The 20980-nt window shown below is 28.6% G+C and overlaps 1 protein-coding gene and 1 long non-coding RNA gene across 3 annotated transcripts; one reads left to right on the forward strand and one right to left on the reverse strand.

Annotated features, from left to right (window-relative positions):
• Nucleotides 1-79: 79 nt before the first annotated feature.
• Nucleotides 80-7583, forward strand: LOC100162416 (U2 snRNP-associated SURP motif-containing protein; the record flags this gene model as incomplete). The annotated part of the gene is made up of 14 exons (XM_001946018.5): nucleotides 80-157; nucleotides 226-391; nucleotides 451-617; nucleotides 1784-1843; nucleotides 2138-2181; nucleotides 2876-2980; nucleotides 3074-3464; nucleotides 3555-3634; nucleotides 3702-3894; nucleotides 3958-4174; nucleotides 4637-4859; nucleotides 5491-5659; nucleotides 6325-6482; nucleotides 6548-7583. Coding segments are annotated over 14 exons (2301 nt in total), but the record flags the coding sequence as incomplete, so codon positions are not given.
• Nucleotides 7584-9172: 1589 nt separating this feature from the next.
• On the reverse strand, nucleotides 9173-20724 carry LOC115033921. Of its 2 annotated transcripts, XR_003839270.1 has the most exons (4): nucleotides 20488-20724; nucleotides 18814-18927; nucleotides 10287-10458; nucleotides 9173-9916 (listed from the first exon to the last, which is right to left on the reverse strand). It is a non-coding gene; the product is annotated as an uncharacterized LOC115033921 (long non-coding RNA). The 2 variants fall into 2 exon arrangements; XR_003839271.1 differs by lacking the exons at nucleotides 9173-9916; nucleotides 10287-10458 and adding an exon at nucleotides 12338-12535 and having other exon boundaries at nucleotides 20488-20716.
• Nucleotides 20725-20980: the final 256 nt, after the last annotated feature.

The raw sequence follows: 20980 nt of genomic DNA on the forward strand, positions 1-20980 counted from the left end.
GAGTAGTAAATAATATATCTAAATATGTTAAGGAATTAATACTATTTTAAGATATATGTTTAGATTTAATTATGGTTGAACTGATGAAATTAAAGGTTCATTTGATTCAGGCGATCCAAATACTACAAACCTATACTTAGGAAACCTTAACCCTAAAGTAATGTATAGAATATATTTAATTATAAGTCTTACTAAATGTTATTATTTTATATTTATTATTTATAGATTACTGAAGCTCAGTTAAAGGAAGTTTTTGGAAAATATGGTCCTTTGGCAAGTATTAAAATAATGTGGCCTAGGTCTGATGAAGAAAAGGCAAGAGGGCGTAACTGTGGTTTTGTAGCTTATATGAGTCGTAAAGATGGAGAAAGAGCATTAAAGAATTTAAATGGTATGAGGTTATTTTTAATTATTATACATACCTAAATTAAAATATTTTAAAATTTTTAGGCAAAGATGTTATGTCGTATGAGATGAAAATGGGTTGGGGTAAAAGTGTACCCATACCACCTCACCCAATTTATATTCCTCCAGCTTTATTAGCTATAACATTGCCTCCTCCTCTTTCTGGATTACCTTTCAATGCTCAGCCTATTTTGCCACTAAAAGAAAAAAAGGTAACATTAACGTTTTGTAAATTAAATATATGTATTAAATGTTAAAGTGAATTAAAAAGCAGATGAATATTTTTATTAAAAATTTAAAAAAATATATATTTTTAGCACTGAATAAAATAAACAAAACTGCTTATTAAACTAAAACCTTTTTTTTTGCAATAAGGACTTATTATTTATTAAGTGTTAATATTTTAAAAAAATATCCTCATACTGGGGTGAATCACCAATTAGTATGCTTACCCCCATTTTTCCTTTAATAATTTATTAAAATTTTAATTTTTGTAATCTTAAATTATACTCTAAAGACCTTATTTTAAAATTTTTGAGATTTTTTATACTACTTAAGGTGTGTTATGTAATGATACAAATTTCTGTTTTTCAAATGAGAACCACTTTTTCACTCTTGATTATTTTGGAGATAATTTTTTTAAAAATGTTGATTTACCTAATTCAAAATTAAAATAATTAAGGATAATAGTCTTTAAGAATAGTTTTACATATTATAAAAATAGATTTAATATTGGATCTAAAATTATACTCTGGTCTCGGACCATATTTACAAATTATTAATGTTGATAGATTATTAATTACTAAAATGTTAAAAATTCAAATCACCATAGCCCCCATATCATCCATAATCCAAACCCATCACCATGGACCTATTATTCTAAGGACAAAAAGTTAAATAATTCAAAAACTTATCATTTTGAATTTTGATTTTGATATGTCAACATTTTCAGAAGAAAATAATATATATTTAATAAAAATGAATAATTTATAGTAGAAAGAAAGCAGGTTCTCATTTACAAAACAGACGTTTGTATCGCCTTAGAACATATCTTAAGTTGAACAAGAAATTATGTGAATTTTAAAATATGATCTTAAAGTATATTTAAAATTTCCAAAAACCATATTCTGAATAACTGTTATTGAAAAAAAAACAAGTAAGCATGCTTGGTGAATCAATTTGTATATGTATTGTAAAGTTGTAATCAGGCTCGGTTCAAGGGGTAGGCGACCTAGGGCGGCACTTAAGCAGCACTTAAGTAAGAGCGTGGCAATTTGATTTTGCCTTGTTCACTATTTCTGCTTGGGCCGGCCCTGGTTTTAATTAAAATAAAACACTAAAAATTAAAAAGTATTCTTGTATAACTTTTTAATTGTAGAATCATGGACATGCACGACAAGATGCAGGATATGTTGATACAGGCCAACCAGTTGAAAAGGTATTTTACTTTTTTAAAAGATTTTGTTATTTTACTTATATAATTTACTCGATCCCACTTTCATAAATACTGTCCAAATATGCAGCATTGCAGCTGGCAGGCAAAAATTAATTAAGATATAACGTCGGATTGAGTTATTGTGATTAAAATTTACAATTATTGAAAATAAATAAAAATCAATGTAAAAAAAATATATATATAAATAAAACATGTTTTTATTAAATAATTTATTTTAATTTACCTAAATAATACATCAACAACTTTGTTTTAAACCAATTTGCTTTTTTCTGACAGATTTTACCGCAGACTATCATTAAAGTGGTTATACCCACAGAAAGGTAATATTTTCATTTCTCTGATGTAAATTAATTTTAATCTTAAAGTATAAAAAAAGCAGGTATGTGGATGTCTCTCTGCTTTACAGTAGGTTACAAGTGGGTCATTGTATAATGGGTTTTATTAGATTTGAATTCAATGATAAAATATCATTGTATAAGAAAAACGATCCTGAGCAGAGACGGTTTATCAGCCTGGATATTTTATATTGTTATTATTTATTTTATCATGTAAGTTGAATTAATATTATAATATTATAATTTTTTATTCGTTTCTATGGTGATAAACAAAGCGTTAGAAATTAAAATCCCATTTTTAGCGTTATTTCCTAATTTTTCGGTGGTTTTCCCGTGGCATTAAATAACTATTGAGAAAATCGGATAATGACCTCTCTAAAGTACCATCTCGATTTGCTAAAAGATAAGGAACTATATGTTGAAATTGAAGCTCTCCTTCTGGTAGAAATTTTGTATTCAGGATATAAAAAAAAATAAAAAATAAAAAATAATAAACACCATTGTAAAAACAATAGCTTCCTCGCTCCGCTCAGAAACTAAAAAGATTTACAAATTATCTGAAGATGGTCTCAATGTTATCAATGTCCAGACTGACATCAGCAAAGTGAAAGACCAAAAAAGAAAAAATATATAAACAACATTTATTTATTTTATTAATATTTAAAAAAAAAATTTTCAGAAATTTGCTGATGCTCATACATCACATGATTGAATTTGTAATACGGGAAGGACCATTATTTGAAGCTATGATAATGAACAAAGAGTTGAATAATCCAATGTTTCAGTGAGTATTTTATTTAGATTATTTTTATTATGAATATAATTTTATATATTATAATAATTACTACTTAATACTGCTTTATTTTATTGTTATCAGATTTTTGTTTGACAATTGTTCACCAACTCATATATACTACAGATGGAAGCTATTTTCTATATTACAAGGTGATTCTACTAAAGATTGGCGTATTGATGAGTTCCGCATGTTTTTGAATGGATCAATTTGGAGACCACCACCAATGAATCCATATACTGTCGGCATGCCAGAAGATCTCGTTCCCGATGAAGATTTGATAACGAGGACTAAGGGAACGTTAAGCGTATCTCAAAGAGAGCGATTTGAAGATCTCATTAGAAATATAAATCCTGAGCGTTTAAAAGTAGCTGAAGTCATGGTATTTTGTGTAGAACATAATGATGCTGTAGAAGAAATATGTGATTGCATTCAAGAATCATTATGTAATGCTACAACTGCATTACATAAAAAAGTAAAAATATTAAATTATCAAGTTATAATATAATATACTACTATATATATTATATAAAGTATATTTAAATAATTATTCTTTTTAATTTAGATTGCACGGCTTTATTTGATATCAGATATTCTACATAATTGTAGTTTAAAGATTATAAATGCAACACAATTTAGAAGAGGGTAAAGTTTTTTTTTTTTTTTTTATCGTATATATTTCAAAGTATAACTTACATTACTTTTACAATAGATTTGAAACAAGATTGATTCCTATAATGGAAGAAGCCCTTAAGACTTATAAGAGTTTAGATTCTCATAGTCAAGCAAATGGTTTTAAACAACGTATAATGCAGATTTTCCGTGCTTGGGAAGACTGGGATATTTATCCAAAAGAATTCTTGTTTAAATGCCAAAATACTTTTCTTGGACTTTCAATAAATGATGTAAGTTTTTATATAATATGTTAGTTGTGACCATAATATATTATTATTATTTTAAATTTCTAGATACCTCAAGAACTAATTGATTCTCGTGAAGAATTGCAATATAATACAAATTCAAAATCTATTAATGAGTCTGATAATATAGATGGAGCCCCTTTATCAGATCCTGAAAATCTAGATTATGAGTATTTAGATGGTATACCTTTAGACGGTGCTACATTGTTAAAACACGCATATGATGACACACCTACAAGAGATACAGACATTGATGGTACACCATGTAAGTTGTCTATTAGGTTTAACATAAATATAGCTGTAAGTAATACAATAGACGCATGGTTACAAATATGCATGTAACATTTTATTTGAAAAATGGTCAAATGTCGAAATTATTTTTATTGATTCACTCATTTTAGATATTTTTTCTGTATGTACACTGCTTTCAACTAGGTCACTTAACTATATGCAGGTTTGGTCAATGATTATTAAAAAATCAAATTTTAAATAAATGTAATGATGAGCAAAATTTAATTTTTGTATAAAATATGCAAGGATCTAACTAAAAAAATTAATGATTTTTTCGTAAATTCACTAGAGATAGACATCACGGAAGATTTTGAAAATAAACGCATTTCAAAGATAATATTTAAAGTCATATTTTTACTAACTATTAGGTTTTTCATTATTATATTTGGTTAATTACAAAATATTTTATAAACATAAAAATATCAATTTTGTATAGTATTAGATGATGATATTGGAGATGTGCCATTAACAGGAGAGTCAGTAGAAAAAAATATCAAAGCAGCTGCATTTGTTCCATCTAAATGGGAAACTGTAGACCCTCATGAAGCTGAAGAACAAGCAATGACCACTACCAAATGGGAGATGTTAGAAAGAGAAAATAAAAGTTATAATAGTGAATCCGTCAATCAAGATTTGCCAGATGACTTTAATGAAACAAGGTATTTTAAAATCATTAATACCTATTATAGATTGTTGTGATCAGAGGTTCATTAACTGTACACTTGCATAACATAGGTCCATTATATTTTTGTTGGGCTACAAACACTTATAACATTTTTTTAAAAACAATTTTGTAATAAATATTGTTACAATAATTATAACAGAAATGACATACATATATTTTATGTGTGATATTATATATTATGCTTTTATAATGTAGTTACACAAATAATCAAAAATTAGCCCACCTTCTTATTAAAATTAGGAATAAATCAATTTTTTTTTATTAACATACAGTTATAAGTATATATTATATAAATAATATACATTAAACTGTATTGTATACTAAAACATTGATTATAAATATTATATTTAATCCCAACTTGGTACCCAATTGAAGAGCAAGCAAAAAAAAACCACTACAACTTTAATAATATGAGTTGCCAAAAATCTCATATTTTTAAAAAATGGATGTGAATTTTCACATCTATGAAAAATGTGGAAACATTTAGTACTAATATTATCGTATATATTTTTGTTTTTAATTCTTTGGTGCATGGTCAAATCTTAACCCGTTTTGAAAGCATATCAAAGAATATCGTTTTTTTTTTTTTTATATTTTACTTTTAGAGAAAATGCTGATGATCGAAGAGCTAAATTAAGAGAAATAGAAATAAAAGTTATGCAATATCAAGATGAATTAGAATCTGGCAAACGAGTATTAAAAGGTGGATGGAATATATATCAACAAGTGGAACATTATAGACATAAGCTACTTAAAAAAGTACAAAAGTCTCCCGTAAGTATATAAATTTCTGGTAATTTGTTTATTTTAACAGAATATTAGTATAAATAGATATTTCTGGTCTGATTACTTTAGAGATGTCTTTTTTTGATTTTTTTTTTTTGATAGTCATTTAATGCCACGGTAAAAACCACCGACAAATTACGAAAAACCGCTAAAAATGGGATTTTAATTTCTAACGCTTTGTTTATTTCCATAGATAAAAAATAATAATATTAAAATATTAATTTAACTTAAAGGATATATTAAATAATAACAATATAAAATATATCCAGACTGACAAATTGTCTCCGTTCCAGAATCATTTTTCTTATACAATGATATCATATCATTGAATTCAAGTTTAACACAATCCAATCCTAACCTACTGTACAACAAAGCGACTTCTACTTACCCACTTTATTTATAATTTTCTTCTTACATTTATATTTGTGGTAATTAAGTCATACAGTGGTACGAGCTAACTATGAGCTATTTGACCCGCATGAAACGCTGTATTAAAGCTGCGTGTTAAAATCTGACATCATTATTTTACTTGTATTTTTGCAAAAATATATATTATTTATATCATATTTTACCTTGAAGATGTTGAATGGAATAAGTCCCAATATATATCATTTTAATGTTATGGTAACAAGAATGATGTTTTTTTTTTTTAGGAAAAGGAATTGAAATTGGAGAAGGAAAAAAAAGATAAACACAAAATCAATAAAAGATTAAGCCCTGATGAAGACTATCGTGATGGTAAGAAAAAGAAACGATCTAGGAGTCCTTTAAATAGTTCTGCCTATAGTAAATGGTCATCTCATAGCACAAGGTAAATTTTTTAATGAATTTTTTATTCTATTTTCTATACTTTAAGTATACCTTGTGTTTTTCCAGAAGTGATAATCTAAGTCCTCTTTCAAGAAAAAGACCAAATTCACCACAACGTAATAATAAAAAAACAAGAATATCACCAATTAAATCTCCCCGTTCATTATCAAGAAGAAGAGACCGTGAACGCGATGAAAAGCTTAACTATAGACACAAAAGATCACATTCACAATCACCTCATCGGCATCATGTACAGACACCTCCTACACCATTGTCACAAACATCACAAAAGCACAAATACAAATACAAATATTGATTAAGAATACTTATTGTGTACTGAATAATATTTGTCTTAAGGTTTTTTCTATATTTACAGTTCTTTTAAATAGTTTTACTAATGATTCATCAATTTATAGAATTACTATTCAATTTTAAAAATGAAATAGATTTTAATGATCAAATTTATTTCCTTATAAATGTTACAACTTTGACTTTTAATTGTCAATTTGTAACCTAATTTTATAATGATTTTAACTAAAGTATTTATATATTTGTAAATAGTGATGGCTACATTTTAATTTTTTCCAACCTTAAAAATGTTAAATGTTAAATTTAAGACTCAGTTTTATTTTATTAAATGTATTTAGTTTAAATGATGTATTATATCTGTGTATACATGTTTAAATCAATACTAAAAAGGTGGGCAAGTTAAAGTGAGTACCGCTCTGCCGTACATGAAAATTGTATGGGTCACTGTAATGTATGTGTTAAATTAAATGCAAATAACAAAGACAGCCTGTCAGTCTATATTTATTGATAAAATATAATATTGTCTGAGCATTATATTACTAAATATATATTTTATGATGTAATAGCTATTAAAGTAAGTTAATTTACTATTGTTATAGAGCGGTTTTTTTTCAGTTGTTTTATGTGCCGGTCAAAAATTTTGCCACTGGATTAAAGTAAACTACGCAGTAAATAACCATATTATTAAAGAAGAAAAAGGCGGTGAGCATGATTGATGAATCACTTTGTATTATATATCCTGTGTATACAAGTATATGGATATATTTAGAATAATATTGTAACCCATATTATATTATATGCATTAGCTAAAACTACACCTCAATTGTATAGGCTTATACTAGCTCATTGTGTACTTCAATGTATTTTAAGTTATAAACAAACTGCATAGTTGTATTATAAGTACTTACTAAGTACTTCTATAAATTAAAGGTAATTAATAACAATGATACATCGATAAATGGACCCACGACAGTGGTGTACGCGAAATGCCTATTCAAAACGCCATGTGACCACAATTGGGGAATATTATTATTTAAATGCATTACACAAATAATATTATCGCACCATTCATATACATAATATATTAACAGAGGTAAAATTAGTATCTTACCTTAAATACATCATACAATGTAAATGATTTTACTAACCCTCTTATATTAAACATAGCCGATTTGATTATTTAAAACGCACAATTTACTATGTTATGAAATCATTCCATCTAATAGTAAATTATCTAATAGGTATTCATTATTTCTTTGTATATTGAAAACTATGTAAAACTCGACTTAAATTTAATTTCAAAACATACATTGTGATTTAGTAGGTCCTATAATTATCATTCCTGTGATCATTTTAGTTCTCACCAGTGGTGCAACTAGCACTAAACCTTAGGTGGTCCTACAGCTCCACTTCAATATTATATCAAAATTAAATCCATGGCTTTGACCCCAATACCCCCGTTCATATTCAAATTTAAACACAACAAAAATACCAACACTTACTTATAATTATATATTGGTATGAATGTATGATCATAGGAACGGTAGTCAGAAAAAAAGCCACGGTTAGGCCATTTTACTGTTGTTTTACTATTTATGTAGGTACAGTAGAACTTCGATTAACCGTTACTGTCGGGACCAGGGCTTTGACGGTTAATCGAATAGACGGTTAACGGAAATTTTGCAAAAAAACGTGTAAATACATATACATACACACATTTATTGTATTTTATATTTATATTATATATTTATCATATTTTACGTGTACTTAAAAAAAAAAAAAAATACTTACATTGTAACAAATTATAAACATACCTACCACACATATTATAAAAAAAAAAATCTGTCATTTTAGTTTGTATTTTTTATTATTTTGAAGATAATTATTTTTTTTTTCGGCGGTGACCGATGACGGATAACAGAGAGTGACGGTTAATCGAAGTTCTACTGTACATATGCTATATTAAATCTTCTTTATACAATTATTATAACATACTTTTTCTATATTATATTCTAATATTCTACAATAAAAATAATAAAAATATTTTTACGGTCAATATTTCAATTTTTAGATTCTGAACGGAGTGAAGAATGTATTGATTTTACAATGATGTGTGTTTTTTTTTTTTTGTATGTGTACACGATTAGTAGTCGAAATAATGCTTCAATTTTCAATTTCAGTATCTTGTTCGATGGGAAAGTGAATATTGTATTGATGCATTGGGGAGGAAAAAAATTAAGATTCCCAATAGTTTTCAAAAGCAAAAAACAACAAAAAAATTAAAGAAAAACCGGAATTTTTACGCAAAATCGGTTTTCCACAAAATTGTTTTTGGTTTTTGGTGTGACTCTAAAACAAATGAACGTATATACATGACATTTTTACAATTTTACTGGTCTTTGTATTTGCATTTTCTATACACGATAAAATTTCCAAAATTAGTATTTTAAACATGAATTTATTTTCACTCAACACTCACACGACCGGCCAAAACATTAAGCGGCCCACCGAGATTTTCTCGGTAGCTCGTCTAACTAAGGCTCTACATAGAATGGGTGTACTATGCCACCATTTTGCGACTCATTTATCAATGATAAAATAAAGGGGGAGAAATTCAAATTCGCATAACATTATTAGTCGCAAAATGGCGGCGTAGCATACCTGTATCTATAGTGCCCTAGCCTAACCAATCCGACCCTGCTTTCCCGTGGAAATCAGTTTTTACTATGTTTTAGATTTGTAAGACGGAGACAGGTGTAGCGTCCACGTAAGCACGGTTTACGCGAGTCTGTAACCGCGGACCGCGGTCGACCCCGCGTGCGGTCAACGGAAAGAAGCACCGCCGCGCCGCCGTCACACCACTTCCGTCCTGCGCCCGTGTACGGCGTGTCTGATACTCTGTCACTCTGACGTAGTGACGGCGTCTGTGCGACCGAGGCGTCAGGCGTCTGCGTAGTGCGTGCTGCGTCGTTTGTCGTCACGTCCACGTCCGCCGTTAATATTCGTTTTCGGTTTTCCGGACGTCAGCGCCGCGACAGACGTCACCGTTTCGGCGATATCGCGATGGAAACGGCCCGAAATAACGTCGCGCGCATCCGCCGTACTGCAGCTGATCTCTCATCGACACTACGTAATAATAATAATACGTATTAATGTATTATAATATAATGGTCGTCACGACGTTACAATAATAATAATAATAATACGTATTATGGTCGGTCTATATACCTATACGTATTATGGATATTATAGTAAAATGATGTACAATATCGTGACTGTTGTCAAGTTTGATTACAACTTGCAGTTTGTAGGGGCGTATAATTTCGATTTTCGATTAGGTCATTAGGTGCGCCACCACAAAAGTTATCATCGATTGGGGGGAGTGGCAGAGGAAATATTACATGTTATATTATAGTGCCAAAAACGTTTTATTTAAAATGTGTGTCGATACGTGTATTATACTGTTATGATGTAATAACTAATAGTATATACTTACTATATAGTACATAGATAGTAGATACACCTAAATATCCAGAAAATAGTGTGACGGTACTCGGCAGGACGGCAGGGACTAAGGAGAGAGTGAAGCCGGCAAATGTCCATTCGTGATTCCCCCGTGGACGTCATTGTACGCACGTCGTTGTACGTGATACATCCGTATAGAGAATCTAGAGTAATACATAATTTATAATTTATAAACAATGGTACCTAATTGGTAATACCGCCGGGAGTGATATAGAACCATATATTATTCACCTTGATGGGACATAGGGATGGCCCTTCTTCTCTCACGTATGGTTTTATAATCCAAATCAATATATAACATGATATATATATATATATATACATAAATTATAAATTATATATTACCTATGTATTATAATAGTATTATATGATAAATAATAATAACCATATTCGCAAGTTACAGATCATATTTGGTAATTACTAATTAGCATTATTACCCCATAAATGTTTAAAATTCTTTATTATGATTTAAATACACTGTACAATCAAATAATATACAATCGGTAACTTATTAGCCCAGTAAATAAGAACAAGTCGATATGCCGTCTATGATATCTAAGAATGTCAAGTGTCGACACATCCGGGGATAAGAATAATCTATACATTAATTTTTATTGAAATATCTAGGTAGGTATGTAAGATGTTTAGATGTAGCCATGTAGGTACCTAACTATTTTAGTCTATTATTTTTCATTACCTAAATTATTGGATACCCTGCTTAAATAATGAGATATCACGTGGTTCGTTAGCAGTTACAATTTATATTTTCATATTTACTAAGTGCCTGTCTACTTGTACAGAAAATATTCGAACAACTAACGATTCTTCACATGCGTCAGTGCGTCAAGTTCTAACTATATCGGAAAATGTCAAAACAAATGTTTTGATCTAGGTAGTGTCTTAATTTAAAATCTATGTGTAGGTAACTCATTTTTTCAATTCACTTATTTGGTTTTCTACTTTTCTATGCATTGCCTTTTTTTAACTATAAGAGGAAACTACCTTCATTGATATATACAATTTAAGCCCAAAATAATATTATTCTTAGAATAATATATTACGCCTGGGGATGAATCCCCGATTTTCTCACTCTAGATTCTGCCCTGAAGGTATATGCGATGTTTTTAAATAAAATCAGGTGTGTGGGTATTATGTACTTATATAAGAAGCCATCCATTAGAAGAGTAACACAGAACGCTATATGTATAGACTAACGTTATAAATAAGTTTTTTTTCATGCTTGAAATAAACGAATTTCATAATTATTTAAGTAATAAAGCTTATCAAGAATGTTTTGATTATAGGTAAATTTTATTGACAAGGTCCATTTTAATGCATGTTATAGAATATAGATGATTGATGAATAATGACTGAGATAAATTATTATTAGAGATATGTAAGCTAATTTTGTTGCGTATATACTTTTTTGCCAATATATACCCACTCATTTCCACGTGATGGAAAAAATTATATACATCTTTGATGTACTTACACTTACAATATTTGAATAAATAAATAATTATCAACCTAAATATTCGATAAACCTATTTGATTATAGTGTATTAATATATGTGACACATGATTTTTTCCATATACATTTTTAACTTTTTCAATTTTAGTACCATTTACACAATATTATATTATATTTATTGGATGATTATAAACGTATTATAGGTGATTTGGACAGTGTAATAACTTAAAAATACGAAAAATACGAAAAATACGACTCCTGTCAATAAATATATTTAATTCAGATGTTAAAAATAGTAAAATTAAGCTATTACCTTCCTCCAGGTGTTCGGAGGGCTCTCGAGATCGTGTATTCGAGAATTAGATCAAATACACCGTACAATATAACTTATGTAAAAAGCACATATAAATTAATACTGCAACCAATGTAAAATATTATATTAAATGCCTTACCTGATTCGCAGTTGTTCGTGAATTATGTTGCAAGAGTTTTTAGATTTTAGGTGACACAAGGTAATACTTCAAATATACAAATCGAAATAAAAACGCACTGATTTTTACTTAACATAAGAAGTCCAGTTGTCGCTCGTGGAAATCGATATTGATATTTTTGAGAGGTTATTACTTGGTGGCTGGTGCTCATGCACTGATTTAAGAGACGACACGGATATGTCTATCAGATAGTGGTAGGCGGTTTTGTCAAAGGTTTTTGTACTTTCCCAAACTGGATTTCTTTTCGGCGGCAAAGACCTATAATTTATTTAACTATATTATTTTCCTCCCTCCTCTACCATGACTGACAATATATTACATAAAATATCTCAATATATAATGGCTTTTAATATATTAATTATTAAAACTCATACGGCATATAATACCCAGCGACCTATGTGTGTTATTTATTAACATGTTAACCAGAGTCCAGAGTAATATATTATGTTAATATGATATAGTATTGACTATATTATTATACAACATGTAAAACAGTGTTGTGCACTTTTTTAACTACCTTTGGGTTTTTTTTATCCTGTAGGTTTTTAGACCCACTCCCAATACTTGATCCATAACTGCCAACTGGTAGCGCGTTATTGCTTATTATTGAATATTGATTTCCTACGTCCTACTTACTATTAGTTACTTATTACATTTTGCATAAGTAGGTATAGAATTTGTTTGAAGGCCGATATTTTAAACGGATAACAAAAAGAATAATAAAAAATGGTATAAGGTATGGTATAGGACATAGGTAAGTATTATGATGATATATGTCAATATATATAATGTCATGTACGTGAATAATATCATTTTAAAAGAAAACAAAATTAAGTCGATGCGCTGAACGTCATAGACTCGTAGGCATACGATTATTTAGTATTAGCTCTTGGGTAAAATTGACTTAAACAGAATAAATAAGTACCTAGGTATCTAGTATTATATACATAATACTATTTAGGTCTTAGGTACGGATTTAGTCCGTGGTATTGTGATATAATATAAATCATGCTAAATTATGATAACTGATAAGTATCTACAGTGGTGTAACTAAAATATAGGATTTATTTTTGGAGTGGGACGAGTGGCTCATATATTATATAGGTGTAGTGCACACTTTATTTATAAGGAACAACTGTATAGACTTAAAAACTTATGTGACCATTTTAAAATATTTAAAAAGATAATACAATGATGGTATTACCATCAGAATATTGTTGACATTATAAAATATATTATAATATTACGAATTATGATGCCTGGCCGAATTGAATAACTAAACTACTATAGTATAGGTTATTAGCCATTAGGCCTGATTGCGATTGATGCCTTGATTATTAGTAAGTAGCAGCAACTGGTGTTTAGAAACTAGAAAATACAAGACAGATTTGTTATTTTATTAGAGAAAAACAATTTTATGAATATTAAAATATTAAACAAAAAATATTCTTATTGGTATTTTGTTTTAAATCATTTTTTTTCGTTAAGGGGCCTCACTAGTCACTACTTCCGTCAATTTTAGTTGAAAACACCTAAAGTATTGACAAAATTAAAGATAGTTAACGTTGTCCGATTTAAATTCTGAAAAAAATTTGAACTCACCAGAAAATCGTCTATAGATCCTACGAAGCACTTTGTAAGAACTACATTTTAAATTATTGTGAATTGTAATTGAAAACTTGAAAATATGAACTTTTTCGAATCATAATTAAAATTAAAATTAATATTAAAACCGGAAAATGTTTCGTGCGATCTACAGATATTTGTCTGCAGAATTCAATTAATTTTTCAGTATCAAAATCAGACAACGTAAACTAACTTTATAAGTGAAGGGTGGAAATGCAAATAGTGGTATTGCCAAAAACCAAAATGTTCACAAATCAAGGAAAACTGCAACACATTTTCTGGCGACTATAAACACTCAGAATAAGTTTATTTATATGTAAAAAATAAAAAGTAAACGATTGACAGTGTCAAAATAAATCTACCTAAATTGTAAACATTGTTTTTAAATTTCATGTCAGACCAAAACGTGGTATTGCAGATCTTGAAAAAGTAATGGCAAAATCACGTTTTAAAGTTGTTCCAATTCCTGTTGATGCAAAACGCATTATTGCCGGCAATACCACGTTTTGAAGAAAAATTTAATATTGGCAATACCTACCACGTTTCGCAATGATATCAAGTATGCTCCAATACTAATAACATGGGCAATAATACGTTTTGACTTGAACATGATAATACCACGTTTTGCTTTGACATTAAATTTATTTAAATGTGACAATATCACGTAATGCACTGAACCGCTGTTTTTCAATCGATTTTAGGTACTCATAAAAATAATCGATATTGTATAATTTTGACCACAAATTCGAAATTACAGCATTTTTTCCATTCAGAATCGATGTCTAACTCGATTTTAAAATTTTTGGCAATACCCCTTTTTGCATTTCCACCCTTCAAGTAAGTTGTTGTAAAATCGGTGTGATGAAATTTCAAATTTATATGGTTGCCTATCGAGTTATTGACATGTGCATGCGCGTACGTTTGATGGAGTAGAAGTAAGTGATACTCGCATTTAATTTTACTCACACTAACGATAATCATTTATAACGAACACAATATAGATCCCGGGCGGCTATGACCAGATTAGATATTGCCTAAATTTTTCCCCTTAAATAATGACCGTAGTGAGGCCCCTTATTAAGAGGGCGCTACACCAGTACACTACCCGCCACCACGGCGTGTTGTCAGTTGTCTTATTACCGTCTTATGAACGTATTAATGTATTAATGTAGGTATTTATCATACAACATATCAAATTCGATTTCAGCAGGACCAATTTAGTTTTTATCCTTTCGTATTATTAGAGTGAATTGGACTATATTAAAATATTATAAAACAAAGGTATAAGAACATTAAGTACTTGTGGGAATTTAAAATAAACAATGTTATTGTTAATAATTTTTGAGTCAAAACCGACTTACCGTAATCCGTAGAACGGTGTAGAATGAAGATTTTGTATACGGTATACCAGTATACCACGTATCTCTATATTATTTGTAATAGGTAGGTATATAGTCTACAAAACGCAATAGCTTAAGATGAACATAAATATTTTGAAAATCTCATTGCGTATTTTAAAATATAGTAATATACATAAAAATGTCAAGTTTCCAGAAATATTTAAAAATTATATTTATTCAATTTCGTTATAATTTCAACTAGAAATGTTTAAAAAAAAATTGTCCTTATATATTTTAGATTCTGCACAGAGCGATGAATGTATTGATTTTACAATGATGTGTTTGATTTTTTTTGTCTGTAAAAACTATTTAAATATAAAAAAATATGCTTTAATTTTCAACATCAATATTATTTCTGGTAGAAAAGTGTATTTAGTTGGTATACTTTGGGAAGGGGGGGGGGGGTCAAAAGTCGAAATTCCTAGTTTTTTTTTTATTAATAAACAATAATTGAGAAAAACAAGATAAAATGGGAGTAATTCAGAGTTTTTACGCAAAACCAGTTTTTGATAAAATCCATTTTCTTACTTTATTGTAATTCAAAAATGAATAAAGCAAAGATACTTGATATTTTCACCAAACACTAATACATATTACGGTTAGTCATTAACATTTTCTTGACCTACATAGTAAAATATCTAAAATATTTTAACTTTTTTTTTTAAAAAATTGTCGATAAAAAATGTTTTCACGGTCAAAAAAAATTTTTACAGGGCTCTTCAAAAGTTGTTACAAGTGAGAAAAAAAATCCAAATATAATGTGGGCTAATACTCTAATAGGTACCGCTCTGCTGTACATCATTAGATATCGTGTGGGTGCGTCACTGTAATTACTGTGATAAATATGAATTCAACATTTTGGATAGTAAAGACTAAAGACACTCCGATTTTCGAGATCAGCATCTTTTTGATAGAAAAGTGAATATAGTTGGGAGGTAAAAATTGAAAATTCCAAGTAGTTTTAGAAAATCAAAAAAAAAGTAGAAAAAGGTGATAATATTTAGGCAAAACAATTTTTTTTTAAAAATCATTTTATTTTTTTGGTTTAACTCAAGTATTTATTTTAGCATTTCCCATAAATTATAATTTATGAAATATTTTGACTCTTTATTAGTTAGTTATAGCCTTGAAAGGTTTTTCGAATTTTGTAAATTTTTTAAAATTACTATCGATAAAAACTTTATTACTTAGTAAAAAAGCTTGAATATTTAATACAAGGTTCCTTGTAAACTTCATTAATGTACGCTCAAATAAATAATAATAAGTCTATTCAGATTCCAGCGTGAGTGTGTATTGATAATAAACTATGATTTTTATGCTTATATATTATACATTTATTCAAATTCTGATTTTTAGAATTACTAAGAATACTAATTAAATACTAACTACATTAAATTTAAATTACACAGTCAACAATTCAAAGAATACTACTAAAAGCTTTACGGCATGTATGTCTCGAATGTAAGACTATACCTATTATATGCAACAATACACTTAGAGATCTTAAAATGTCAACCTTTAAATGAACCGCTAAACATGTATGTTTAAAATACCGTACAAAAGCTCACCAGGCACCAGCACTTAAACCCATTAGTTTCAGCACACTTCTCTCAAAACATTCCTAATGTAGTTAATAGGCGTATAAAATGACAATGGACCTTTTAAAATAATTCCTACTACACCCAGAGGTTTTAAAAATATTGATCGCCCCTCGATCATCTCATGAAATTTGTTCTATATTTTATATTGTATCACTTAACTTCTAGTTCAAATATTGAATAATGCCACTATTGTTTTTTTTTAATATAATATATTGATTAAAAATAAGATATCCCTAGCTATATTATAGGCTATCATCTATACCTACAGATATTATATACAATTTTACTTTTTATAATATGATGGTTTAGTTATAAATTTACATAAGTACCTAGGTACTATACTACTATGTATATACAATGGTTAGTTGATAAGTTGATCCAATACTTTAGTAAACCTGTAAACCAATATAATATATTCATCCCTTCGCTGTTCACGCAGATTCTAAATGTACCTAGGTATTATAGCAGGCACCTATTAAAGTTTAAAAATTCTAACCCGGGATGGCTAACCTGCGGTACATCCAATGTTATTGAATGTTACACATTACATTTGGCACGTAATACTCATTTCAATTTTAGAATCTGAGCGAAGCAACGATCAGCACACTCGAGTGTATTGTGTTTACAGTGATGAGTTTTTTTTGTGTGTAGGTTCTCACGTTGTAGGTTAGAGGGTAGTTTCTGATACCAAATTGGATCTAGTTGTTGGTACTATTGGGATGTCAAAATTGAGAATCCCAGTAGCACTTGTAAAATTATCGTGGAGGGGGGGAAATAAAGAAAACTGGTATGTTTATATGCAATACCAGTTCTTGTATCAAATTCGTAGTTAATGTTGCCGCTAATCCTCTAAGTATAGCCGCTAAGTAGGTATCTATTATAATTTATAATATTATGTGAAATAACACTATTACCAATAAAATGAAATAAGTATAACGACTACATTTTTTTTATATATAATACAATATGAACTACAATATCATGTTTTTAAGCTTTTTCTAAAACTCGTTATTTCACACTGACCCCTTCCCCAATTTTGAAGTTTGGAATTTCTGACGATTTGTTCATACATTATATTGTTTTGAATTTTGAAAAATTGGTTGGACATTGCTACGCAGAACGCCAGGACTCGTGGAATTTTTTGTACTAAGGGACTGAAAAATGTTTCCCCAGAGATGGATCGAAGGTCAAACATTGTAATACCTAGTTCAAACAATGTTTTGACGTTTCTACAGGACTTAAACAAAAAAATGCCATGAGGGGATTTAACTACCACATCTACCCTTGTATACGATTGGAAAATAGTAACGTGCGCCGTTCGTCGATTATTATAGTAGGTAGGTACATATCACCAATACGCCACGGACGTAACTGGGTAAAAAACTAGGGGTGAAAAATAATTTACCAAATAAAATCAAAACCCCGCGCCCTACTCCCTACCCAATTTTAAATATATTTTTTACTATTTATACATAATTGTTTTTTTTACTCGTTTTAAAGGGTTTAGAAACAAATTGTATAGGTAGGTACCTAGGTAGTTAGAGTATGCACTATATTTAGGCCTTAAATTGTAATAGATATTTATAATTTATTATTATTATTATTATCTATTTTTTATCTATATTGATAAATAATATAAAGTAAATAAAAAGCTTGGTATACCTGTTGGATAGGTGGGGGGACAAAATTATACCTTTGCCTAAAATATACTGTTATTCTATCTCGTAAAATAATATCATTATGTGTCGGAAAAAATATATTTTTTATTTGATTAATTGTACTATATATGTTTAAATTTTTTAATCGCAGTGGCTAGTGAAGCGGATGGTGGCAATGTTTATTTTATTTATTCCAAGAAGACTGTTAATACAAGCGTCGCGTCTAATAACATATTCCCTTTTCCGCTTACCAATCGCCCACAGTTTACTTGTCAGACGTTAAATAGTCGCCAGTCGCCATTGTCCATTTATAATCGTTATTCGCTTCGTCTGTGTATAAATAAATATAGTTAGGTTGGTACGCCCTGAAAATATTTTAAAAATGTAATGATTTAGTGTATCGATTTATGTATATCGACGTGATAATAATATATGATTGTATAACACATATTATAAGTACTACCCTAGTTCCTGTACACCATAATATTATATAAGTCTATTATATTATAATATTATGTCAATTAACAAACACCTATAATCTATATTTCAATATATTAATATATATATCACATATTCGCATCTATAATGATAAATATAACAAGTTAAACGTATCGCAAAAACGGTTAGGGCAACAAAATAACCACAATTTCAGTCAACTACTTTTTTTTTTTGTTAATGTAAAAGTGTATTAGTTATTATATTCAAATTAATGAAAATTTTTTTTTTGAAACCGGGAAGTATAGCCTTACTCAATGCAGCTGAATAGTAGATCTCGATGACACGTTCATCGAGTAGTCGGTAAGAACTGTAATGTATATCGTATATGTTGTATTTGAATTCAGTAAAAAATCATTATAAAATAATAAAAACAATTCTCTTCGGAGACGGTGAGTGAGCTTCTATTTCTAAGGGTTAACGATATTAATTTATAACTAATTTATATCACTCTGTAAGTAATTTATAGCAATTACATTTTTTTTTATTAATTATACTGAACCAACTGTTGACAAAAACCTGGTAAATATGTTTTATATTAGGTATAATTATTATAATATCATATCATATATTATATTATCGTTATTAATAAGTCAAAATACCGACACGCGACGTGCCGTGTAAAACAGTGTAAATAGGATCGAGGTATAAATAACTTAAAATTAGTCTAAATATTTTGAACATTTCATCGTGTATAGAAAATTACAACAAACACGATGATGAAAAGTTTCAAGTTTCTATAGTTAATATTTTTTGAATTGCAATTTACAACATAGTAACAACTAAAATTGTTAAAAAAAAGATGATTATTTTTTTTTTTTTGTAAATCCGATTTTGTCAAAATTAGAACTTAAATGTCTATAAGCAAAAGAAAATTTGCACATGTTGTATTTTCAATATTTTTACTTTTTAGAACGCTGTAAGTCTAACTTATAAAGAGACCTTGTATTAAATTGTCAAGTTTTAACTACCTATTCGAATTTTTATGATCATAAATGTTTCAACTTCAAACTGCGCATTTATGAAAAAAATTAGATTGTATTTTCGACATTTTTTAATCGCTGTAAGAAAATTTGATGAGGAATGATTGAAACTTAAATTATCAAGCTTTTTGACTTATGAACAAAAATTTATTATACAAAAATCGAAACAAAAGGAGTAAATATAAAATCTATATAAATGGCTAAAAATATCCAGTATATTTTGAAAAATGTATCATATTATCTAGAAAATTGTAATATAATTAATATATGATGGAAATTTGAAGGTTCTGAAATTTATTTAGTAACCGGGATTTTTATTTTTGATCTACTAGATTATCAACTAAAGATCCAATTTTCTACTAGATACCAACCTTTAAGTTATTTAAAGCATCTTTATCACTGTTCTTAAAGATGATGCCAGACCCACAATAACAAAAAATTACTTACTTACGAATCAATGTGAATCCTAAACATTCATATTGTTCCGATCCGAATCCAAAATTACAATGTTTCACTTAAGCAAGTTGTATGACGTGTTCGTATGTACCTATAGACATGATAGTTGAACGGATCAACCTTAACCTACAAAATGTGTATGCCAAACACATTTTCGGTGTCAGCAAACAATTTTTGCCAAAACTTCAGAATTAAATTTAATGTTAAATAGTATTTTTAATTTTTACGTCTAACGTGATGTTGAGTAGGTTTAGCTAATTAGTATAATCATCACTATATCATACTATTTAGTTTTTACAAACCGGGACACGGAAAACAGCTTTTGACAATAAACACGTTATATTATTATATATACAATTGCATATGCATATAAATATATAATATACATCGTAACCTAAATGTATAATAATGTATATGCAGGATGATGACTTTCATATTATTACATTATATAAACAAATAAATTTCACTATTTGTATTTTCTATT

The sequence above is a fragment of the Acyrthosiphon pisum genome, chromosome A1 (genome assembly GCF_005508785.2).
Source record: "Acyrthosiphon pisum isolate AL4f chromosome A1, pea_aphid_22Mar2018_4r6ur, whole genome shotgun sequence".
Classification (NCBI taxonomy): Eukaryota; Metazoa; Arthropoda; class Insecta; order Hemiptera; family Aphididae; genus Acyrthosiphon; species Acyrthosiphon pisum.